The 26,214-nt window shown below is 39.6% G+C and overlaps 1 protein-coding gene across 7 annotated transcripts in view; it reads left to right on the top strand.

Annotated features, from left to right (window-relative positions):
- The window catches only part of Herc4 (HECT and RLD domain containing E3 ubiquitin protein ligase 4), a 98,661-nt gene that overhangs the window by 45,887 nt on the left and 26,560 nt on the right, over positions 1-26,214 (top strand). For 6 of the 7 annotated variants that reach the window (XM_045137496.1, XM_045137494.1, XM_004657873.3 and 3 more), the window contains 6 exons: positions 957-1,081; positions 4,790-4,849; positions 5,177-5,288; positions 6,695-6,884; positions 8,403-8,575; positions 21,110-21,229. In XM_045137496.1, coding sequence (XP_044993431.1) covers positions 957-1,081; positions 4,790-4,849; positions 5,177-5,288; positions 6,695-6,884; positions 8,403-8,575; positions 21,110-21,229 — 780 coding nt within the window. The remainder of the gene's footprint in view (positions 1-956; positions 1,082-4,789; positions 4,850-5,176; positions 5,289-6,694; positions 6,885-8,402; positions 8,576-21,109; positions 21,230-26,214) is intronic. The other variant, XM_045137498.1, reaches the window with a different exon arrangement.

Here is a 26,214-nt window from a genome sequence, read left to right as displayed (position 1 = left end):
GTTTGTTTGTGTACTGTGGTGGTGTACGCACAGGTTTGTTTGTTTGTTTGTGTACTGTGGTGGTGTACGCACAGGTTTGTTTGTTTGTTTGTGTACTGTGGTGGTGTACGCACAGGTTTGTTTGTTTGTTTGTGTACTGTGGTGGTGTACGCACAGGTTTGTTTGTTTGTTTGTGTACTGTGGTGGTGTACGCACAGGTTTGTTTGTTTGTTTGTGTACTGTGGTGGTGTACGCACAGGTTTGTTTGTTTGTTTGTGTACTGTGGTGGTGTATGCACAGGTTTGTTTGTTTGTTTGTGTACTGTGGTGGTGTACGCACCTGTGTGTATCCTTGCAGTGCCCCATGTGCTCGCCTGTGGTGGGGCACACACTCTATCTGTTACTTGTGCCCAAGTCTCTGATTGATCCTGGAACTTCCTTTTTTTCACCAGCCTGGGCGATTACCTGTTCTCTGTCCCACCTTGCAGAACTGGAGTTATAGCCACACCCAGCTGTTTACTTGAGATCTGGAGATTCAGAACTCAGATGGTCTCAGGATCCCTTGGGCCTCATGCTTGCACAGGAAGCCGCTTAACAACAGGCTTGTCTTTCTAGCTCAGTGTTCTTTATATATTACAAATTATCTTAATTTTAGTTCCCCACAAGTCTTCAGAATGAATTACTTTTCTTTTTTTTTTTTTTTAAAAAAAAATTTATTTAGGGCTGGAAAGATTGTTTCTCTGTGAAGCCTAAGGACCCAGGTTTGATTCTCCAGTACCCAAGTAAAGCCTGATGCACAAGATGGTACATGTATCTGGAGTTCCTTTGCAGTGGCTTAATTAAAAAAAAAACAACAAAAAAAACGCATGTAATATGAATAAACCAAAATGTTAAAACAAAAATACAGGAAGGTTCTTGATTTTTGTGTTATAAATAATATCACTTTCTCAGGCTTCTCTCTTTAATTTTGACATTTAGAACTGTGGGCCACCAGATGACTTTCGATGTCCTGATCCTTCTAAGCAGATCTGGACAGTTAGTGAAGCTCTCATCCAAAAGTGGCTGAGCTGTCCCTCTGGAAGACTTCCTGTGGAAATAGCCAAGTAAGGAGAGCATGTCACCCTGCAAACTGAGGCACACGGCCTTCAGTTTTATACAGTAGAGCAACTTCTTTTGTACATATAGATTAAGTTAAATAATATAATACAGGCTGGGCGTGGTGGCACACGCCTTAAATCCCAGCATTTGAGAGGCAGAGGTAGGAGGATCACTGAGTTCGAGGCCACCCTGAGACTCCATAGTGAATTCCAGGTCAGCCTGAGCCAGAGTGAGACCCTACCTCGGGAAAAAAGAAAGCCCCAAATCATGGTGTATGTATGTATGTGTATATATATATGGTACAGAATATGACCATTTTGAGATTATGTTTGAAATTTATTCTTTTGATGCCATATTGCTCACTGTTGTTCATACTCTCTGGAAGAATTGGGTATTACTTTCTTGAATGCTTATAAATAACCTAACTTATTTAGTACTAGGATTTTTTTGGTTGGCTTTTTTTTTTTTTTTTAATTTTGGTTTTTCGAGGTAGGGTTTCATTCTAGCCCAGGTGTCCTGGAATTCATTATGTATTCTCAGGGTGGCCTTGAACTTATGGCGATCCTCCTTCCTTTGCATTTGGGATAAATAAGGTAATAAGGTTATATAGTCATGTTGTGCATAGTGACACTTTGGTCACTAATAAAAAGTGTAGCACATACAATTAGGTAGTTGATAAATGTCTGTTTTACTGGTATTTTTGTTTGTTTATTTCTTTCTTTATTTACTTGACAGAGGGAAAAAGGGAGAGACAGAGAAAGAGAGAGAATGGGTGTGTCAGGGCCTTCAGCCACTGCAGATGAGCTCCAGATGCATGCACCATCCTGTACATCTGGCTTACATGGGTCCTGGGGAATCAAACTGAGGAACTTGGGCAAATGCTTGTACCACTAAGCCATTTATCCAGCAATATATGTATTTTTTATTTATTTGATGGGTTATTTGAGAAGAAAATGGCAGATAGATAGAAAGGAAGAAAAAAATGAATGGATAAATGCATGAATGAGTGGACACACCAGGGCCTCTAGCCACTGCAAATGAACCTTGCACCCCTTGTGTATGTGGCTTATGTGGGTATTGGAGGACTCGAACCTGGCTTAGGCTTTGCAGTCAAGTGCCTTATTGCTAAGCTATCTCTGCAGTCCTTGTGGTGTTTTCTTCTTCATAGCCTTGGGGAATAAGCCATGCATGCCATAGAGACTAGGTTTGTAATGGGCTATACCATCAGAATTGTTTTGTTGGTGTTTTGAGGTAGGGTTTCACTCTAGTCCAGGCTGACCAGGAATTCCCTATGTACTCTCAGGGTGACCTCGAACTCATGATGATCCTCCTGCTTCTACCTCCCAAGTGCTGGGATTAAAGGCGTGTGCCACCACACCCAGTGGATCAGAGTTTTTGATAGCTTTTTTTCCCTTCCCATCTAGGTGTGTATAAGAACAGTCTATGCTCCTCCCATAGCAGTGAAATTGCCTCATGACTCATTTGTCAACATACAATGTCATTAAGTGATGCAAAAATATTATTTATGCATCTGGCTTCATGTGGGTACGAGGGAATTGATTTCAGGCCAGTAGGCTTTGCAAGCAAGTAATTTTAACTGCTGAGCCATCTTCCACCCTTGTACTCTATTTAAAATATTTATTTTAATTATTTGAGAGAGAGAAAGAAGCATGTTGCAGTCAGGTTCGCATTGCTGGCAGAAATCACCTGACCAAGAGCAGTTTTGGGGGGGGGAAGGATTTATTTTGGCTTATAGACTTGAGGGGATGCTCCATGATGGCGGGGAAAACGATGGTATGAGCAGAGGGTGGACATCACCCCCTGGCCAACATAAGGTGGGCAATAGTAACAGGAGAGTGTGCCAAAGACTAGCAAGGGGACACTGGCTATAATGCCTATAATCTTGCCCCCAACAATATGCTGCCTCCAGGAGGCATTAATTCCAAAATCTATTAGCTGGGAACCTAGCATTCAGAACACCTAAGTTTTAGAGGGACACCTGAATCAAACCACCACAAAGCAGATGGAAAGAATGGGTGCTCCTGGGCCTCTAGCTCCTACAGATGAACTCCAAATGCATGTGCCACCTAGTGCATCTGGCTTTATGTGGGTGCTGGGGAATTGAACCTGGGTCGTTTGTTTGGCTTTGCCAGAAAGCGCCTTAACCTGTAAGCCATCTCTCCAACCTTCTTGTACTATATTTAAATATAGTTATTAAGCAGTTTGCTTTTCTGAAAATCCTATAGATTAGGCCTTAAGAATAGCACCTAAGATTGCCAAAGATCCAAGATTACCTTGTAGAATTTGGGAGGGGGGGAGTAGGACGGGGAGATGGCTAAGATGGTAAAATGCTTGCCTCACACACATGATGAGCTCAATCCCTAGTACCCATGTAAAAATGCCAGGCTTGTGCTGATGAGATAGCTCAGTGGTTAAAGGCACCTGCTTATAAAATCTGACAACCTGGATTTGATTCCCCACTATTCACATAAAACCAGATGCACAAAGTGTATGCATCTGGAGTTTGTTTGCATTGTCAAGAAGCTGTGGTGCACCCATATCGCCTCCCCACCTCTGCTTGCAAATAAGTTAATAAAAATACTTCTTTAAAAATGCTGAGTTTGGATGGGCTGGAGAGATGGCTTAGTGGTTAAGACATTTGCCTGCAAAGCTAAAGGACCCAGGTTTGATTCCCCAAGACCCACATTAGCCAGATGCACAAGGGGGCACATGTGTCTAGAGTTTGTTTGCAGTGGCTGGAGGCCCTGGTGCCTCCATTCTCTCTCTCTCTCTCTCTCTCTCTCTCTCTGTCTGTCTGTCTGTCTGTCTGTCTCTGTCAAATAAAGAAAAATGCTGAGTTTGGGATTGAATGATGGCTTAGCAGTTAAGGCCCTTGCCTGTGAAGCTTATGGACTCAGGTTCGATTATCCAGGTCCCATCTAAGCCAGATGCACATGGTGGCACTTGGATCTGGGGTTTGTGTGCAGTGCCTAGAGGTCCTGGAGCACCCATTCTCTCTGTGTGTGTCTGTCCTTCTCTCTGTCTCTAATAAATAAAATAGAGAAAAAAATAAATTGGAAAATAAAAATTTTTAAAGTAAAAATAGAATAATCTCCGCATTTAAGAGGCCGAGGTAGGCGGATTGGCATGAGTTTGAGGCCTGCATGGGCTATAGAGTAAGTTTCAGAGCAGCTGAGCTATACTGAAACCCCACCATAAGAGAAAACAAAATTATCTGGGCTAGGGAGATGAGATGGTTCATTGGTTAAAGTTGCTGCACAAGTTTGATGACCAGAGTTAAGATCTCCAGTCCCCAAAACCCATGTAAAACTGGATATAATGGCACATGTGTCTGTAATCTCATCATGCCTATGAGAGCGAGAGGTGACATCAGGAAACTTTCACCCTTACCAACTATTACATAACCAATATTCAGTAATTTACATAATTTCTGATTTATATTGTGTGTTAGAGTGTTCTGTAGAATTAAATACTATAGTAAATGTTCATATTTTTTCTTTCTTTTATTTATTTATTTTTTTTCAAGATAGGGTCTCACTAACCCAGGCTGACCTGGAATTCACTTTGTAGTCTCAGAGTGGCCTCGAACTCAGTGATCCTCCTCCTATGCCTGCCATGCCTGGCCTGAAGTTTTTATTAAAGAAGATTTAGTAAAGTCAAACACTAACATTTCTCATTATTTTTCTTTCTAGTGAGATAGATGGAACATTTTCTTCATCTGGTTGCCTAAATGGAAGTTTTTTAGCTGTTAGGTAAGTGACAGTTTCTTGGTTAGCTGGAACTTTAAGATGTATTGAATTAGATAATTAAAAAAGAAATGAGTATAATTCATATACACCAGTGGAAAAAAATACACACACTCATGAAATAATGTCAGGTTTTTTGTTTTTTTTTTTTTTTGCTAGCAGAAAGAGGGTGGAGGACAAATGGCCCTCTTGCCACTACAAATGAACTCCAGATTCATATACCACGTTGTGCATGAGTACTGGGAATCAAACCAAGACTGTCAGGCTTTGCAAACAAGTGCTTTTAACTGTTGTGCCATCTCTCCAGCCCCATTGGTTTGTTTTCTTTTTCAGCAACGATGATCACTATAGAACAGGCACCAGATTCTCAGGAGTTGACATGAATACTGCCAGGCTTTTATTTCACAAACTTATACAACCTGATCACCCTCAGATATCTCAGCAGGTTTGTTTTTAAGTAATTTTATGTTTATGCTATTTAGCTGCTGGACTTTAACATGTTATTTTATGTTTACAACTTAACCTCATAGTTGCACTTACTTAGAACATACTTTATGTAGTTTTGTTAACTAAACTAATGTAAGACTCTTTAAAAAAGATTTTTATTTTAAAACATTTATAATCTGAATGTTAAAGATCCTGGAGGGATCCATGAGACCCCTTATTTCCCAAAGTAAATAGTAGGACCTATTTGTGGATTGCTGGGAGAAGGGTCATCGGGTCACTTTGTGGTGAAGTCACTGGAAGATTGTTCACTTCCCAGTAAATAATCTACCCATGATAAAACAAGTTACCCTAAATTGAATCAGTGGTTCAAAAAAAAAAAAAAAAAAAAAGAGCTGGAGAGATGGCTTAGCAGTTAAGTTGTTCACCTGCAAAGCCAAAGGACCCACGTAAGCCAGATGCACAAGGTGGTGCATGTGTCTTGGGTTCGTTTGCAGTGGCTAGATGCCCTGGCGTTCCCATTCTCTCTCTATCTGCCTTTATCTCTCTTTCTCAAAAAAATTAAAAAAAAAAAGGAAAATAGCTGGGCATGGTGGTGCACACCTTTAATCCTAGCATTTGGGAGGCAGAGGTAGGAGGATTGCCGTGAGTTCAAGGCCACCCTGAGACCACATAGTGAATTCCAGGTCAGCCTGGGCTAGAGTGAGACCCTACCTAAAAAAAAGCAAAAAAAACTTTTTATTTTTTTAATTTTTATTAACATTTTCCATGATTATAAAAAAATATCCCATGGTAATTCCCTCCCTTCCCACCCCCACACTTTCCCCTTTGAAATTCCATTCTCTATCATATTACCTCCCCATTACAATCATTGTACTTACATATATACAATATCAACCTATTAAGTATCCTCCTCCCTTCCTTTCTCTTCCCTTTATGTCTCCTTTTTAACTTACTGGCCTCTGCTACCAAGTAAAAAAAAAAAATTTTAAAGTAGACAAAGCATGCAAATAGGATAGAGATCTAATGGGAAGAACAAGGGGTGGGGGAGGGTCCCTGTGAGGGGAGAGGAAGGATTTATATCAGGGGAGTGAGATCTGGATTGTTTCCATGTATGTAAGTACCAAAAAAGACTTCCCAGATGTTTGTAGCCATCCTTAAATTGCCTAATATTCCTGTGTAGTGAATTTATGAATTGAGATTGTATTCTAGATCTTTTGAGCTCTCTAAGCAACGCCTAGGGTTGGTTTTCTACTCTACAGTACATTCTTTGTAGGGTTCTTTTCTTCACCATTTCATGTTTCTTTTACTGCTGGATTTTCATTTTTCTTTTGTTTCTCTTGTGTGTGTCTTCTGAGTGCATTCACTTTAAATGAAGGTAAGTTTTGCTCTTTTGTCAAAATGTAGGTGGCAGCTAGTTTGGAAAAGAATCTTATACCTAAGCTGACTTGCTCCTTACCTGATGTTGAAGCATTGAGGTTTTATCTTACTCTACCAGAATGTCCCCTGATGAGTGACTCCAACAATTTCACAACAATAGCAATCCCCTTTGGTACAGCTCTTGTGAACCTAGACAAGGCACCACTAAAAGTACTTGGTAAGAATTTTAATGTTTTTCTTTTGAAACCTTTCCTCTTTAGACTAAAATGTTCATAAGATCTTTCTTTTTGTTGTTTGAAATTTTGCTGCCTTATTTGACATTGTTGTAGGTAGGGGAAAAAAAGGTTTTCATTGTTGGAGTAGTTGCTGATGGCCAAGCGTACTAGATACATAATATCCATCAAGTTTAACAGCAGAGATTGAGCATCAAGAAAGATAAAACCTGTCCTTATTTTTCTCCCTTCTTGTCACCCCAAGAGTGATTTTGTTGTTGAGGAACTAAAGGAGAGGAGGAATTAAAACTGACAAACGGGGATGTTCATTCATCCTTGAGCCCTGATGGCAGCCCTTTTCCTCCCATTTCTTTCACCTGCTAATTTTCTTGTGTTTGATTTTATATCTCTTCTTGTAGACAGATTTAATTACTCATCTGATCTTACAGTTTGGTCTTTAATTTCTCTGTTTTTTTTTTTTTTTTGGATGTGGAACTTAACTCACTTTAATCTTTCTAATTGTATGGATTCACGTCTAACTCCTTGACCTTTGTAGTTGACTTGGCTGCATTTAATCCAGTATTTTACCTTCTAATAGTATTTGCTAGATGTATGAAACTGCAGTATATTGAGTAAGATCACTTCAAGGTCTTGAAAGCTGGGTATGAGTGAAAGAAGCAACAAGCAAGGGGTTGAATGGTGGATCCAAGGGATTAGCCAGGAACAGAGAAATGAATCGAAGACTCATCACAGTGTTACTGCCCTGCTTAGAAGTTTTTGTGTGATTTCTACTTCTTTGTATGATTGTAGTTACTAACTACAGATAATAAATATGGGTAAGGAGATACATGCTACAACTGGAAGCTCTTATGTGATTTTCCAGAGTTCCTTCACTCTTAAAGGTATTGCTTCACAATATTTCAGTTTGATATATAAGTTGAGTGGCAAAACTTAAGAGGATTCTTAAATATTTGAGCAATACAGCTTAAAAGTTACTTTGTTTATTAATAAAATTCTGGTTTCTAAAACTTTTTAATAACTTATTTTAATATTTAATATGCAATTGGTTTTAACGATAGGTAATATTAGATGAGTTTTTAATATAATGTAAGAAACCAAGAATGTGAAGTTTAGTAGGCCTCTCATACTGTATTTTTACTTTTAAGAGCTTTTAGAACAGTATGCATTGGCTTGATGATGGTGAAGGCTATCTGTAACCCTAGAAACATCATATAATGTTATATAATACAGTATGCTTTAGTTTGATAGTGGAGAATGTTAACTATAGCTCTAGAAATGTTAATATAATAAAATATGCTTTAGTTTGATGGTAGAGAAGGTCATCTAGAATCCCTAGAAATGTTATACAATGTTATATATATATAATAAAGTTGCTTTATTCATCTTCCTGGAATTTTCAAAAGACTAAGAACTACTCTAGAAGAAAAGTCAGTGTGATTTTGAAAATTGTGATTTTTTTAAAAAAAATTTATTTTAATTTACATGTTCACCTTTAATAACAGAAAACTGGTGGTCAATACTTGAACCTCCACTATTCCTCAAGATAGTGGAACTTTTTAAGGAAGTTGTGGTACATCTTTTGAAACTCTACAAGATCGGCATTCCCCCTTCTGAAAGAAGAATTTTCAACAGTTTTCTTCATACTGCATTAAAGGTTTTAGAAATATTACATAGGGTATGTCCAATAGTTCCTTTATTTTCCTCTTTCCCCACTCCTACTAACAGAGTGATAATGTTCCTTTTAACATTAATATTAGATTTGCATAAAAGATACACTTTAACGAAATTTGGAAAAGTTATTCATAGTTTCCTTTAAAAGAAATAATTATCTGTATTATAGAACTTTGGACTTACTTGACTTAGGTATTTGTAGCCTATAGTTGGGCAGAACAATAGCATATTAATGAATTAGAAATCTTATGTTTTCATGCAAAGAACATACGTTAATTTTTTTGTTCATTATAAATGGCTTTCATATAAAAGTGACTGAGCCCTTGTTATTATGAATATCAAAACTCATATTCTTTTGGTATCAGGTACTAATGGCCTCAATCAAACTAGAATGTTTCATGTGAAACAGATGACTGATTTGAATTGAAATCATATATATTCATTAATTTGCCTATTGTTCTTTCCTGCCCTTTTCCCAGTGTAAGAAATAGTACCCTTTACACTGTAGAAGTACAAAGTTATATGAAGAAATAGAAACTCACCTGTTTCAGTAAAGATGGATTTGAGTCATCCCTGACAGTTGGTAGGTATATCTCTGTTATGCCATTTGGTATTCTTGACTTGCTATTTAGATGAGACACGACCTAAGGGAGAAGCATATGCATGTAGCCTATAGAGTGACTCAAAACGACATTTGAACTTAGTGTCTTTCCCATTACAGAATCATTATGCTCTTAGACCCTTCTTTTCCAATACTAAGATAAACAATAAAGGGACAGAGGAACTTTCTGTTCTCTACTAAAGAACTCTTATGGATCATTTATTTCCCCTTTTTTTTTGTAGCTAAGCTCCTGGCCACTTTCTAACTACTTCCTGAACTTTTCATTTTGTACTGAGCATGTTCATAATTCTTAGCAAATACTAACTCTTACTCTTATTATTATAATTAAAGAAATGATAGCAATTTCTTTCCTAGGAAAACAAGACATTCCCCAGAAGCAGTGCATCAGGGCCTGGGTGTGCAGCAAACTGCTACTGTGAAGATCTAACTTCATGAGATGGCTGCCTGCCTTTTGGTCTGCCTTTTGCCTAGGATCAAGAGATTGTATTTCCTCTGAACTCTTCAGTGAACCATGCTTTTTCAGCTGGACCCTATTTCTAAATAATTACTCTTTCTATCCATTGTCTGATGATTATTTTCCTGAAAGAATACGGTCCCTAAATTTTTACTTTAAGAATTAGGGTCTAGAGGGCTGGAGAGATAGTTTAGCAGTTAAGGTGCTTGTCTGTAAAGCCTAAGGACCCATGTTCAACTCCCAAGATCTCACATAACCCACCCCTACAAGGTGGCACACACATCTGGAATTTGATTGCAGTGGCTGAAGGCCCTTGTGTGCCAATTCATTCTCATTCTCTCTCTTTCTCTCTCTTAGGGAAAAACAAAAAGGGATTAGGAGTTGGGCGTGGTGATGCACACTTTTAATCCCAGCACTTGGGAGCCAGAGGTAGGAGGATTGCTATGAGTTTGAGGCCAGCCTGAGACTACATAGTGAATTCCAGGTCAGCCTGGGCTAGAGTGAGATACTACCTCAAAAAAAAAAAAAAAAAAACCAACCAAACAATAAAAAAAGGAGCTGGAGAGATGGCTTAACAGTTAAGGTGCTTGTCCTCCAAGCCTAAGGACCCAGGTTCAATTCCCAAGAACCCACAGAAGCCAGATACATACACATGGCACATGTACCTAGAGTTGGTTTGTAGTGGCTGGAGACCCTAACATGCCCATGTTGTCTTTTTCTTTCTCTCTCTAATAAATACATAAAAATAACACCAGGTGTGGTGGTGCACGCCTTTAATCCCAGCACCTGAGGGGCAGAGGTAGGAGGATTGCCGTGAGTTCAAGGCCACCCAGAGACTACATAGTGAATTCCAGGTCAGCCTGGACTAGTGTGAGACCCTACCTCGGGACACCCCCTTCCCCCACCAAAATAAAGTAAAAATAAAACCTTAAAAAAAAGTTAGGTAGTACTTTATTTCATAAAGTCAAAATATGTATTTCCCAGAGATTTTCTTGTTGTAGGGATGGAAGACAGAGTTGGAGATTGAACTTGGGTTCTATATAAACACTGTTGACATAGGATCTCCCTGTATATCCCAAACTGGGTTTGAACTCACTATCCTACCTCAGCCTACTGGGAGCTAGGGTTATAGGCAAATACTACGGTCCCTGGCTTGCTTGCTAACAACATCCAGTGTTGAAACACTCTGTACATACTACATATCAACACTTTCTGTGTATTAGTCACTTAACTTTGTATAGTTGGTATTTTGTCCCTTTTTAAAGAGTGAAGAAGTGAAGTCTATGAAAAGCCAGTCAGTAAGTAGTAGTTAAAATAAAGGCCCAAGTCTGAGAGTTGCTGCTGTTCTGAATGCTGTTCTGTCATAGTAATGTAATAGTATAATGCTAAGTGGCTCAGGTACTTTTACTATGTCCCTAGACCTAGAATTTACATGCTAGAACAGGTCATGTACTTTGTGGTATTTAAGTTCTGGAATAGTTATCACATAACCATGTTTTTAATCTTCTTTGTTCTGTTTCTTACCACTATGATTTCAAATGTCTTTCTCTTTTATCATATGCAAATGAACAGTTACCTATAAAATCAAGTATCAGTCCTGATAGTTTCCCAGGCTTAATGTGTTGCTTAAATTACATAATTTTTAAAGTCATTGTGTGTTTGAGGACAGATGTTTTATTATTATGCCATCACAATGTGGATGGGAAACCACTACTTACTGGGTTATAAAGAAGCTGGGTTCTGATTTGAAGTTGTTGAAAGCAGAATGATACTGGGATGAATTTCTTCTTTCTTTTTGTTATGCTGGGGATCAAGCCCAGGGCAGCTCATGCTAGATAAGTACTGTACCACTGAGCTGTAGCCCCAGCCTGTGCATCCTTGTAGTAGCAGCTTATGTCTTCAAAAACACCTTATGACATCTGTATATATTCCTGCTGCTCTGCTCCATGGTTAGGGTTAGGGAATGTTTTCTCAAGCAGTTTACTTCTTGAGTAACCCTGCAGTCGGGTTAAGACCCAGAAAGCTGGGTTTGTGTTTGCTAGTACCTCCAGAGTGTGTGGATGTGCTTGTTCCTCCCATATGTCATGTTCTTTGGGAAAATTTTGATTAAAAATAATTCCAGTGCTCCAAATGGCATCATAAGGAAAATACCTTTGGTACCTGCTGTCAGGAATGGATAAATAATTAGATAAATGAGTTTACACGATACGAGTAATTGTATTGTGTCTGAGTTTTCACACAGTGCATTGTAGCAGTATTAGTATGCCAAAGCAGTGGCTTACTTGGTCTGTCTAGCTGAGTTGCTATATATTGTGTTGTTTTTCAAACTTTTTTTTTGCAAGGAATCCTCAAGGAAACCAAATGGATAAGACATAAGCATTATTTACCATAACCACCTGTGAACTAAAGTTCATTAACCAAAATATTAAACTCTAGCTAAAATGTGAAATAAAAATATTGTGATCAGAATTTATAGATTTCACTTTTAACATTTTAAGTAAAAAATATAGGTTCTTTTGAAATTCTATCATGTGTTTCATAAATATTTATTGAGTGCCTACTGTATACTTAACATTGTTATATTAGAGATGCAATAGTAAGGAAATGGTGTTTTTTCTGCCCTTAATGAACTCATAATCTAGGAAAAACACACATAAACCTACCATATACATGTGTGTGTATGTATATACATACACACATACATATATATTGTATCTGAACTAACTATTAGATATAATTCTTCTACAAGCCAAAGGTTGACTGAAGTTTAACTTTTGTGAGACCAGGTACTAGGATTATAGCTCTGTACTATCACACTTGATTTATGCAGTGCTCCATATCAAACCCAGGGCTTCATACATGCTAGATAGCACTGTGTCATCTAAGCTACATCCTCAGCTATTTATTTATTTATTTATTAGCTTGCAAGCAGAGAAGAAAGACAGAGAGTGAATGGGCATGCCAGCACCTTCCAGGCCTTGCAAACAAACTCCAGAGACATGTGCCACTGTGTATCTGGCTTTACATAAGTACTGAGGAATTGAACCCCAGTTGTTAGGTTTTGCAGGCAACCACCTTAACCACTGATCCATCTCTCTAGCCTAATTGTTAGTTTTATTGTAGAATGTGAGCATTTCTCTTAAAAATGTTATATATTTCAATGGGCGTGGTGGTGCACCCCTTTAGTCCCAGCACTTTGGAGGCAGAGGTTGGAGGATTGCTGTAAGTTGAGACTACACGGTGATGAATTCCAGGTCAGCCTGAGCTAGAGTGAGACCCTGTCTTGAAAAATAAAAAACCCTTATATATCCCATATTTACATAATATACACACTACAAACACTGGCTGGTTTTGGGTAAGGAAACAACAGCTTACCTTTTAAAATTTTTAAATCTTTTTTTTTTCCAAGGTAGCCCAGACTGACCTGGAACTCACCCTATAGTCCCAGGCTGGCCTTGAACTCCTATTGATCCTCCTACCTGTGCCTCCTGAATGCTAGGATTAAAAGTATGTGTCACAGGGCTGGAGAGATGGCTTAGCAGTTAAGTGCTTGCCTGTGAAGCCTAAGGACCCCAGTGTGAGGCTCAATTCCCCAGGACCCACGTTAGCCAGATGCACAAGGCAGTGCATGTGTCTAGAGTTCGTTTGCAGTGTTTGGAAGCCCTGGTGTGCCCATTCTCGCTCTCTCTCTCTGCCTCTTTCTCTCTCTGTCTGTCACTCTCAAATAAATAAAAATTAACAAACAAAACTTTAAAAAAGTGTGCACCACAATACTCAGCTTAAAATTTAAGTTTTTAAAAAAATATATGTATATTAGAACTCGAGAGATGGCTTAGTGGTTGAGTGCTTGCCTGGGGTGCCTAAGGACCCAGATTCAACTTCCCAGAACCCACATAAACCAGATACACATGATGGTGCATGCATCAGGAGTTTGTTCATGGTGGTAGAGGCCTAGGCAAGCCCATTCTCTCCCTCTGCCCTCTCCCTAATAAATGAGTAAAAATAAAATAAAGTTAATGATTACATTTTAGAGTGACTAATATGACTATAGTATGATTAAAGGTAACGTGAGCTGGGCATGGTGGTACCCATCTGTAATCCTAGTACTTAGGAGCTGAGACAGGAGGATCAGGAATGCAAAGCCAGTTTGAATTGTGTCTGCACCACTTTGACATTGTGACTTGATGTCATTTACAAGTGTTGACTATGTTCTTAGCTGTGCTGGGATGCATGTGTCCACACACACCTGTTTGTCTAAGTCAGTGGTCCACAAGCTTTTTCATTAAAGGACCAGATAGTAGTTATGCTTCATGAGATGCTACAGTTTCTTTTGCAACTGTTCAGCTCTTAGCGCTGCTATAGGCAGCGTGTGTATGGATTGACCTACCTGCTTTCCAATAAAACTGAGTTATCAAAACAGTGATTTAAATTTTCTGAGTGTGGTGACGCACACCTTTAATCCCAGTAATCTGGAGGCAGAGGAGGAGCCCTGTGAACTCCAGTCCACCCTGAGACTACATAGTGAATTCCAGGTCAGCCTGAGCTAGAGTGAGACCCCACCTTGAAAAACCAAAACAGAAAAAAAAAAAAGTCAGTAATAGTTTCACACTGGTATTTTTTAAAAATTTTATTTTCTTATAATTAACAGCTTCCATGATTGTAAACAATATCCCATGGTAATTCCCTTCCTCCTCCTACTTTCCCCTTTGAAACTCCACTCTCCATCATATCCCCTCCCTCTCTCAATCAGTCTCTATTTTGATGTCATCATCTTTCCCCATTGTGATCTGATAAAATGCAAGGAATTATTTCAGTTTTCCTGTATTTGTTAAAATCGGTGTTGTGTACTAATATATGGTCTATTTTAGAGAATGTTCCATGTGCTGCTGAAAAGAATATATATTCTGCAGCGTTTGGATGAAATGTCCTGTATATATCTGTCAGGTCTATTGGTTCAATGGCCTCATTTAATCCAGATGTCTCTTTGTTTATTTTTTGCCAGAAGACCTGTCAATTGATGAGAGTGGGGTGTTGAAGTCACCTACTACAACTGTGTTGGGTGTTATCTGTGACCTTAGTTCTAATAGTGTTTGTTTGATGAAGTTGGGAGCCCCCATGTTAGGTGCATATATCTTTAGGATTGTAATGTCCTCCTGTTGGAGTATGCCTTTCATCAATATAAAGTGATCTCCTTTATCTTTTCTAATTAATGTTGGACTGAAGTCTACCTTGTCAGATACTAGGATAGCAACCCCTGCTTGTTTTCTAAGCCCATTTGCTTGAAACACCATTTTCTACCCTTTCACCCTAAGATAGTGTCCATCCTTTGTAGAAAGGTGAGTTTCTTGGAAGCAACAAATTGAAGGATCCTGCTTTTTTACCCATCTGCAAACCTATGTCTTTTGGTTGGGGCATTGAGGCCATTGATATTAAGAGATATTATTGAAAGGTACGTATTTATTTTTGCCATTTTTGTTTTGTTTGTAGTTCTTCTGGTTTTACCTTTGCTCTCTTGTATTAACTAGTATTTGAGCATGGTTTGGTTTTCCAGGTTCCTTATATGTGTGCTTTTCTTTCTCTTCAGCATGGAAGATTCAAGTATTTTCTGTAGAGCTGTTTTTGTCTTCAGATATTCTGTTAGCCTGCTTTTCTTATGGAATGTCCTTATTTCTGTCTATTTGAATGGATAGCTTTGCAGGATAAAGTAACCTTGGTTGACAGTTGTTATCATTCAGAAGTTGAAATATATCATTCCAAGTGGCTTTTAAAAGTTTGTGTTGAGTAATCTGCTGTGATCCTGATGGGCTTGCCTTTGTAGGTAACTTGATTTTTCTCTTTAGCTGCTTTCAATATATTTTCTTTGGTTTGTATGTTTGGTAATTTAATTATAATATGGCAAGAAGAGGTTCTTTCCAGGTATTGTCTGTTTGGTGTCCTAAAGGATTCCTGTATCTGCACTGACATCTCTTTCCCAGTTTAGGGGAAGTTTTCTTCTCTGATTTTGTTGAAGACATCTACTATGCCTTTGGAGTGAAATTCTTCTCCTTCTACTATGCCCTGAACTCTTATGTTTGATCTTTTCATAGTGTCCTGAAAATCTTGAAATTCCCATTCATACTTTCCTATTAGTTTGTCTTTCTGTTTGTTGGACAGTATTCGATCTGCCACCTGGTCTTCTAGTTTAGATATTCTGTCCTCTCCTTCATCCATTCTGCTGGTGAGATTTTCTACAGAGTTTTTTTTTTTATTTCATTGACTGTGTCTTCATTGCTAGTAATTCTGATTGGTTTTTCTTTATTATTTCTATTTCCTTATTTATGTTTTGTATTGACCTCCTTATTTCATTAAAATGGTTTCCTGTGTCTTCTTTGATTTCCTCTTTAATTTCTTTGAACATATTTATATTCTTTTGAAATCTTTTAGGCATTTCCTCTAACTCATTCTCACTGGAGGTCATTTCTGATGTATTAATACTTTTTGGTTGATTTATATTGTCTTGTTTTTTTTGTGCTTCTTGTGTTATAATGTACATATTTTTGGATCTTGGATTAATTTAATGTTTGGATTTTCTAGTTAGCTGCAGTATTATTAGATGTATCAATCAATCTGATGTTATATATCTTCAGGGGAGGAGCTTAAGGTATGAGGTATGGTTCTTAAGACTCAGAGTAACCACAAAAGTGACTCTAGGTGTTGGGTTTGCCTGCTATGAGAGTATTCTAGTAGGCTGGATGGTTTAAAATATAGGCAAGTTCTAAAGTTTAACTAAACAATATATATATGCAGTGAAAAACAGTACAGAGTATTTATGCAAGAGTAGGTATTATGACAAACATATCCTCTAACAAAGCCACAGTCCCTTAGGGTGTGTGTTGCCCCACACTCTTAACCCTGTCAACTAGGAGGCTAAGATTTCTGGTCTGTTGAGGGTTTCAAGTCTGCTTGTGACCAAATGAGACCCTTTCCTAACGAATGACAGAAGAGGAAAGAAGAGACTATAAATCAGGAAGCAACAAATGACAAGCCCAAAACATAGCTTATTTAAGCATAGCAAATACGACCATCAGATTTAACATATAACTTACCCTGAGATGGAAGGTGCAATTAGCACTTCCAATTCAAGCCTATATTCCAGGCTTATTTGGTGGGTACTGACCTGGTGTGATCCCAGTTACCTTTTAGGATTGTTTGGATCTCAGTTATGCTCTGTTCCTGCTTGGGTCCTTCTTTGCTGCACTGTGGGCTCAGGTAGGCTGGCTGGGTCGCTGGATCGCTGCTCTGATCACCTGTGCCAGGTGCTGTGCAGGTGAGCTACCTTCCCCAGGTCTCTGGTGCTTGTTGGTGCTGGCGGTGGGGAAGGGGATGCTGTAGTTGGTGGCTCTGGTTCTCCTGCTGGTCCATGTGGTCCTCTTCCTTGCTAGTCACTCCTCTGTTCTTCCCTGCCGTTCTCCCTTGACGCTTCTTGACTTTGTCAGCAGGCCGGTGTGAGTGGAGGTTCCCCTACCCTGCCTCTTCCTGCGGCTCAGGCCAAGCCTAGTGGTGGTCTACCTGTAGCTCAGGCTGACCTGGAATCCACTATGGAGTCTCAGGGTGGCCTTGAACCCAGCCTCCCGAGTGCTAGGATTAAAGGCATGCACCACCATGCCTGGCTAAAAGCATCAACTTTTAAAATAAAAGTATTTCTATTTAATAAATTGTTAAAGTAGTGCACACAGTAGCACAAGGTCTGTGTAGTGGTCTGTAATGATAGCTTTGTTTTGTGGGGGGCACTTGTGTGTGTATGCATACGTGTTGGGTGTCCCCCTCAGTGCTGTCTACCATTTTGAGACAGGACCTCTTCTCTCACTAAACCTGAAACCCACCAGTTCAGCTAGACTAGCTAGCCCGTGAGCCCCAGGGGTCCTTCTGTCTCCATGACCCTAGAGCTTATCTACCCAGCTCCTCAAGCTATTATTATTTTATTTATTTATTTGGGCAGGGGGAATTCACCTGGTAGTCTCACCATGCCCAGCATATTTTTTAAAAAATTTTTTCCTATATATTTAAGAGAGAGAGACACACACTTAGAGATGGAATATGGGCACACGAAGGCCTTGCACCATTGCACATGAACTCCAGATACGTACACCACCTTGTGTGTCTGGGTCTACGTGGGTCTGGGGAATTGAACCCAGGCCATCAGATTTTGTAAGCAAGTGCCTTTAACCACTGAGCAATCTCTAGGCCCCAAACCATCTTTAAAACCTTTTCTAGGGCTGGAGAAATGGCTTAGTGGCTAAGTGCTTACTTGTGAAGAAGCCTAAGGACCCTGGTTCAAGGATCTTATTTCTCCAGTACCCATGTAAGCCAGATGCACAAGGTGGTGCACGCATCTGGAGTTTGTTTGCAGTGGCTGGAGGCCCTGGTGCCCATTCTCTCTCTCTCTCTGTCTCCCTGTCTGTCACTCTCAAATAAATCAACAAAAATAAACTTTAAAAAAAAAACAAAAAACACCTTTTCTATTTACTTTCCTCTTTTTCTTTTCTTGTATACCTGTATTTATGCACATAGTCATGTTGAGCCTCTGCCACTATGCTAAGATTACAGACATTTTTCTACAGGATAGTAATATCATTATTTCTCTTAATGAAATTGTAGTTCTATATTATCATCTATCCAACCATATCTAAATTTTATTATAGTAAAGATGTGTTTTTTCACTGCTTTTTATTTAGATCTCTTTTCTCTCAGCAGTGTTTCATAGTTTCCCTAGTTCATACATATCTTTAAGAAAAAAATATTACTAGTGCATGATGGCACATGCCTTTTAATCCCAGCACTCGGGAGGCAGAGGTAGGAGTATTGCTATGAGTTTGAGGCCACTGTGAGATTACATACTGAATTCCATGTCAGCCTGAGTGAGACCTTACCTTGAAAAACCAAAGGGGGGAGAAAATTCCTAAAGCCAGATGCAAAAGGTGGAGTATGCATCTGAAGTTCAGTTGCAGGGGCTAGAGGCCCTGGTGTGCCCATTTGTTTCTCTCTTTCTCTTGCAAATAAATATTTTTTTATTTATAGAGGCAGAGAGGGAGGGAGAATGGACACACCAGGGCCTCTGCCACTGCAAGTGAACTCCAAACATGTGTCACCTTGTGCATCTGGTGTATGTGGGTCTTGGGGAGTCAAACCTGGGTCCTTTGGCTTTGCAGGCAAGTTCCTTAACCACTAAGCCATCTCTCCAGCCCTAAATAAAATATTTTTATTTATTTGCAAACAGAGAGATTGAATCTGATTGTATCATGCCAGGGCTTCTTGCTACTGCAAATGAACTACAAATGTACATGCCACTCTGTGCTTCTGGCTTTACATGGGCACTGGGGAATTGAACTTAGGCTAGCATGCTTTACAAGTAAGTGCATTTAACCACTGAGCCATCTCTCCAGCCTTCCTATTTCTCCATTGCATCACAGGCCTCAAATTTCCAAGTGTTTTAGGCTTATAGCAGAATTACCTTGTCAATGTGTGTGCCTATTTTGTGTGACTCATGGAGTTTGTCTCCTCATTTATCCCCTTGTCAGTGGTGAGCTGATATTGCTCGATACTCAGTGCTTGCAAGATTGGCAAAAGGGAGGGACAGAAAAGGTCCCTCATGATACTGCCTGGGTTTGTGTCCCTGGAACTCAGGATGGGACAGTACTTAATGCCTTTCTGTCTTCCCTGTGGCAACCACTCTGTATGTTCTGTGTCTTAAGTACAAGTGAAGATTAGGGTAATTTATTCCAGGATTGTCCTGAAGTCTTTCTGTGGCTGACTTTCAGTTTCATTTCATTATGAACAGATTACATGTTTTGTGTCTTACGGTATGAACTCATGTTCCAGGGTGAGCCTCTCTTGCATTTTCCTTCTGTGACTTTTCTTCATTGTCTGGCCCTTCTGGCAGTGTTAATCTCTGACTTAATCCTCTTGTCTGACAAGACTGTGGCTTTCTGTTGGAGCTGTATTCCTTCTGTCCCTCACACCAGTATGTGAGTGAAATGCATCTTTTTATTGAAAAAAATTATTTGAGGTAGGCTTTTGCCCAGGTTGACCTGGAATTCACTATGTAGTCTCAGGCTGGCCTCAAACTCACCACATTCCTACCTCTGCCTCCCAAGTGCTGGGATTAAAGGTATGCCCTACCATGCCCAGCTGCTCCAGGGTCTTTAAGTCCTCTGCTCTAGAAAGTTTATCATTGTTCTTGTCAGAGTGGTGACTCCTAAAGTGTTGCCCTCATCCACCATCAGAATCCCTCTAGTCTAACTTGGAACACCTTCCTCTTTATTCTCATTACCTTCTCCTTGTGAACAATTCTGGCCAGTGCTGTCCAAGTCTCAAAATCAGGATTTCTGTGATTATTTTTATCATTACATTGCTTTATCTTGTCTATCCTTTGTTTTTTCTGCAAACTAGGATTTAGGTCATATAACAGGGTTCTTTTCAAGCTAAATCTTTGCTTCGTGAATGACGAATATACCTGTTGTTGCACTATATGCCAGCAGTAACTGTTCCACTGTCCTGTTCTTGGTTGTGAGCTGGCTGAGATGGTCCTCATCTCTGCGGAGATTTGTTTTCTCTGTAATTAGCAAATTATCTCTGGAGTGATAGTCTGCAGCCTCTTCATTAAAAAAAAAAAAGTTATTTATTTGAGAGAGGAGGGGAAGAGGGGCACAGAGAATGAGTGTTCCTGGGCCTCTAGCTACTGCAAACACATGTGCCACCTTGTGCATCTCACTTACATGGGCACTGGGGAATTGAACCTGGTTCCTCGTGCTTCACAGACAAGCACCTTAACTGCTAAGCCATCTCTTGAGCCAGTCTCTTCATTTTTATATCCTATGTATATGTCTTTGTTTTTTCTTTCCTGAAACAGTCTCATGGTCTCTTATAGCCCAGGCTACCCTTGAACTTGTTAGCCAAAGATGTCTCTGAAGTCTCCCGATCTTCTTGCCTCCATCTCCCAAGTACTGGGTTTAGAAATGAACTATTATTATCCTTATTTTATGCCGTGCTGAGGATCAAACCTAATACTGTGTGTATGCACCCTTGAAGTTCATTCTAATCAGATGTCACATACACATTAACACTTTCGCCATTGGCTATTACTGTTGCTATTGAGGGAGGTTCCGTTCCCCAACCTGAAGTCCATGTAGTTTCTAGTTTATATACTGCATGCACTTTAATGGCACCTATTTTATATTCTGTTGTGATTGTAAAGACATTTTTTTCATCTTGCTATATTTTAGGGTACTAAATGGAGATCACATCTTCTATAAATCTTGGTCTCTCAATGCTTAATCACTTTCATATAGTGGGCACTCAGTAATTATTTTTTATAGGAAATGAAAAATTTGCTAAGAAATCAACAAACCCTTTTTGTGTTTAAGCATTTTTTTTACACTGTCTTGGTGCTGGTTAATTTTAATGTTAATTGTACTTTTTTGTAGGTAAATGAAAAAACAGGACAAATTATACAGTATGATAAATTTTATATACATGAAGTACAAGAATTGATAGACATAAGGAATGATTATATCAACTGGGTCCAACAGCAGGCCTATGGCATGGTATGTTTCTGTATACTTTGTGATTTCATTTTTATGTGTCATTTGTTCTAATATAAAACAAACAAGGGCTGGAGAGATTGCTCAGCAGCTAAGGTGCTTGCCTGCAAAGCCTGAAGAACCGACTCATTTCAGTACCCACATAAAGCCAGTGGCACATGCATCTGGAATTTGTTTGCAGTTACTGGAGGCCCTGGTGTGCCCATTCTCTCTCTCTCATCTCTTATCTCTTTCTGCTTGCAACTAAATAAAAAATAAATATAAAAATATGAGATTTCAAAACACACAAACTTTATTCATCGGTTTTATTGAGCTTATTTTTCAAAGTAAGAATACGTTGCATAAATAACTGAACTTATAAAAGCACCTGTCCTGTTCTTCCAAAGCCACACTGAAGACATAGATTGTACTTTACTGAAGAAAGATGCAAATACATGACAACTCTTATGTTCTTTGAGATTGCTTGTTTTCTCCCCAACGTTCAGAATCTGGGGTCCCTGATTTCAGGTCTCTGGACAATGTCTGTTGCAATGCTTCCATATATATGTATATATTTATATATAATCTCCACATATGTACTTCTTTGTATGTGGGTGTCTTTAGTAGCTATAACATAATACCCCATCAAAGAGCCAACCAAACATGGTGGCACAACCTGTAATCTCAGCACTTGGGAGGCTGAGGAATGATGCTAAGCTCTGAGTCAGGTTGAATTACAAAGTAAAATCCTTTCTCAAAAAATTTCCTGTTTCTATTGTAACATCATATTATAAAATGAATTAGGCACATAAGCTTTTCATATGGAAACTGGTGAGCAGCTACATGTAATAAAGTAGCCAGGGTTAATACCATTATGTGCTACCCATAGTTTTGTGTTTGAGGGCAACTTTTATGCCCCAACACAGGTAGTATGTGTCTGATAGTTATAGAAGGAAAAGTAACTATGCATTACTTACAGTGACTCATTATAAGCTCCTATGGATAGGACATTCTTAATTTATTTACTAGCATCTCTAGTATTGTTGGAAATATGTCTAATACAAACAAAAATGAAGGGGTTTTCCATCAGAACAAAGATAATGCATGTAAGTTTTAGGATATTCTCACCTTTAGGATTCAAGTCACTTTTTTTTTTTTTTTTTTTTTTTTTTTTTTTTTTTTTTTGAGGTATTGACTCACTCTAGCTCAGGCTGACCTGGAATTCACTATGTAGTGTCAGGCTGGCCTCCAACTCAACAGTGATCCTCCTACCACCGCCTCCTGAGTGCTGTGATTAAAGGTGTATGCCACCATGCTTGGCTCAAGTCACTTCTGAAAGAGCATCACTTCCTTTCCTAGTTACTTGAAGAGTATGTAGAAGAAATAACTTTCCAGAAGAAATTCATTGCATACTCTCCAGTCACTAAGGAATTACATCAGTTTGATCACCCCTGTGTTGATTAACCTCACTGAACAATGTTTAGTGAGGGTGAACATTGGTGGCACACACCTGTAATCTCAGCACCCCAGGAGGCTGAGGTAGAAGAATCAAGAATTAGAAATGGTTTTCAGGGTAGGGTCTCACTCTAGCCGGGCTGACCTGGAATATGCCACGTAGTTTCAGGGTGGCCTTGAACTCATGGAGATCCTCCTACCTCTGTCTCCTGAGTTCTGGCATTAAAGAGCAAGAGTTAGAGAATTTGAGGCCAACTTGTGCAAGACACTGTTTCAATAAAAAGTTTTTGTTTTTTTTTTTAATATTTTTTATTTATTTATTTGAGAGAGACAGACACAGAGAGAAAGACAGATAGAGGGAGAGAGAGAGAATGAGTGCGCCAGGGCTTCCAGCCTCTGCAAACGAACTCCAGACGCGTGCGCCCCCTTGTGCATCTGGCTAACGTGGGACCTGGGGAACCGAGCCTCGAACCAGGGTCCTTAGGCTTCACAGGCAAGCGCTTAACCGCTAAGCCATCTCTCCAGCCCAAAAAGTTTTTTTAATAAAGAATACTTAGTGATAGCTGGCGTGGTTGTGCACGCCTTTAATCCCAGCACTCAGGAGGCAGAAGTAGGGTCACTGTGACTTTGAGGCCATCCTGAGAGTACATAGTGAATTCCAAGTCAGCCTGAACTAGAATGAGACCGTACCTGAAAAAGAACAAAAAAGACAGAGATACTGATTTAGGTGTAGTGGTGAGACACAAGTAGAAGGAGCCTGTTCCTTATGAAATGTGTACTCTGGTGTATAAGATGGGCATTAAAGCAAAAATTACCTGTTGATAAGATGTATTATATAGAGAATTAAAATCCAGGAATGTAGTTAGGTATGATGGGTCACTTGGGAGACTGAGGCTATAGATTCACCACTAGTTCAAAGCCAGCCTGGGCCACATACTGAGGCACTGCCTTATAAAAGGAAGAAAGATGGGCTGGAGAGATGAAGGCTCTTACCTGTGATGCCTAAGGACCCAGGTTCCATTCCCCAGTACCCACGTAACCCAGATACACAAGGTGCCACATGCATCTGGAGTGCCTTTGCAGTGGCTAGAGGTCCTGGCGTGCCCATCCTCCCCCAACTCCCTGGCCTCTTAATCTCTCACTCTCTAAAACAAATAAAATAAAATGTCCTTTAAAAAGAAAGAGCAGTGAGTGTGGTGATACACACTTTTAATCCCAGCATTCTAGAGCCTGAGGTAGGAGGTCAGTCTGGGGCTAGAGAGGTCCAGGTCATCCTATACATGAGACCCTACTTCCTTGCCTGAATGCGGTGCAGTAGAGAAAGGAAGGAAGGAATGAATAAAAGAAAAAGCAGCCATACACAGTAGCTCATGTTTATTATTCTAGCAAGGGAGGATCACCAGAGGTTGAGGACAGCTTGCAGCCTGAGCTTGTTACACGCAATCAAATTATGTTGTAAAGATTGGCTTTGTGTACTATGGAGTGGGAGAAATGGTACAAAAAATGGAAGAGGGAAACTAATGAAAAGGCTACTTTTAGTAAATACGTGGACAGAACATGAAGAATGTGGCTAAAATTGCGGTTGTGTAGATGGAGAAAATAGATTTGGAAGACCGAGATGGTATGAGAAGGCTGGGGATGAAACACAGCAATAGAGCACTTGTCTAGCATATAAAAAGCTCTAGCCTTGGTGGTGCGCAGTCAGGACCACCAAGAAGGGTACAGAAGACAAAAATCACTGATAGTGAATGACAGGTGAAGTGAAAGGAAAATTTAGGAAAGGGCTAGGAAGCTATATGGTGCATGCCTGTAATCTCAGCCCTTGGGAGATAGAGGCAGGAGGCTCAGGAATCTAAAGTCATTCTTTAGCTATAATAGTGAGTTCTAGACCACCCTGGGCTACATGAGACCCCTCCAAAACAAAAACATGAAGACCCTTTATTAATGCTGCTGAGGGGGAGAATAAAAACAATTAGTAAGTTTGGCTTTGAGTTATTTGTAGTCTTGACAATCATAGGGTTGAGTTGTTTCTAAGGAGAAATTTGCAGGTTAAGAGCAGGATCAGCAACCATAGATGTATGTGAGAGGCCCTCCCTAGAAGAGCAAAAGGTAGAGTGGTAGTTGGAGTCAGGAAATAGCTGCCTTCCTTCCCTCTGTCCTTTTCTGCTCAGGATTGAGTCCAGGTCAGAAAGTAACTGAACTCAGGACAATTTTAAATAAATACTTCCTTTTGCTCCCTTATTTGAACACAGTCTCTGACTAAGACAAAATTTAGCACACACTCCCTCCAAAGTACCTTCGAGGGAAGGAGTAACCTACTTTTTAAGGCTTTTCACCTTCCCTCAGCAGCACTTACCTAGGGAGCTATCTCAGGCTGGGTTGAATTTACAGTGATCCTATTTCCTCAGCCTCCAGAGTGCTGGGATTAAAGCTACCATGCCCAGCTCGAGCTTAGCTTTTAAAGGAGCTCTAAAACTACAGCAGATAACACTAAAAATCAGACCGTATTGGTGTGAAGAATGATTGTTTTTTCTCACCATTAGGAATCCCAGCTCATAGCCTCAGTATGCTGTTTAATATCCCACAAAAGTGTTCAGGTTGGGGTGCCATTACTCAGGAAATAAATGGGAGGAAGTTAGACCGGGCAGTGTTGCCATAAGCCACATAGATGGATGGGTGGGTGGATAGGGTGGGTGGGTGGATGATAAAGAATGTTCTTGGGAAAATAATTTTTTTTTCTTTTGGTTTTTTAGAGGTAGGGTCTCACTGTAGCCCAGGCTAACCTGGAATTCACTATGTAGTATCAGGGTGGCCTCGAACTCACGGTGATCCTCCTACCTCTGCCTCCCGCGTGCTGGGATTAATGGTATGTGTCACCACACCTGGCTTGTTTTTGAAGTAGGTTCGTTCTTGCTGTAGCCCAGGCTGACCTGGATAATCTCAGGCTGGATTTGAACTCAACAATCCTCCCATCCTGAGTGCTGGTATTAATAAAGGCATGCACCACCATGCCTAGTGGGAAAATAATTTCTGTGAAATTTCCTTTTCTGCAAATTATAATACTCGTGTCTTTCTCAAATGGTTTCTTAGATAATATGATAAAGTCCATGTGTAGTACTTACTAATGACAGCATTGAGGCAGACTGAAATGTGACAATAGCCTTTTGTTGTTGTGTTTGATAATTGTTGTTGCCTTTCTCTGTCAGTTTGCACTGTTGTGCAACACTTGCTTTTTGAATGAGATATGATAATACATGTGGCCTTCACTGGTTGAAGTTGTGCAGTTATAAAGATGCTTTGCAGCATAGCTTTCATCAGAACCATCACAAGCCTCGGAGTTTCCTAATAGTAATGAAATTATGAACAGATTGTTCTAATTTTAGATTTGTTTTAAAAATAAGTTTTGTTATTAATAACAGAAAACCACTAAATTAAAAATTCTCAGTCGGGAGTGGTGGTGCATACCTTTAATCCCAGTAGAGGTAGGAGACTCGCTGTGACTTGTAGTTTGTGGTGAGATCCGGGCCATCCTGGGCTATAACGACACCCTACCT

This window comes from Jaculus jaculus, chromosome 18 (genome assembly GCF_020740685.1).
Source record: "Jaculus jaculus isolate mJacJac1 chromosome 18, mJacJac1.mat.Y.cur, whole genome shotgun sequence".
NCBI lineage: Eukaryota > Metazoa > Chordata > Mammalia > Rodentia > Dipodidae > Jaculus > Jaculus jaculus.
This window is presented reverse-complemented; position numbering and strand designations above follow the sequence as displayed.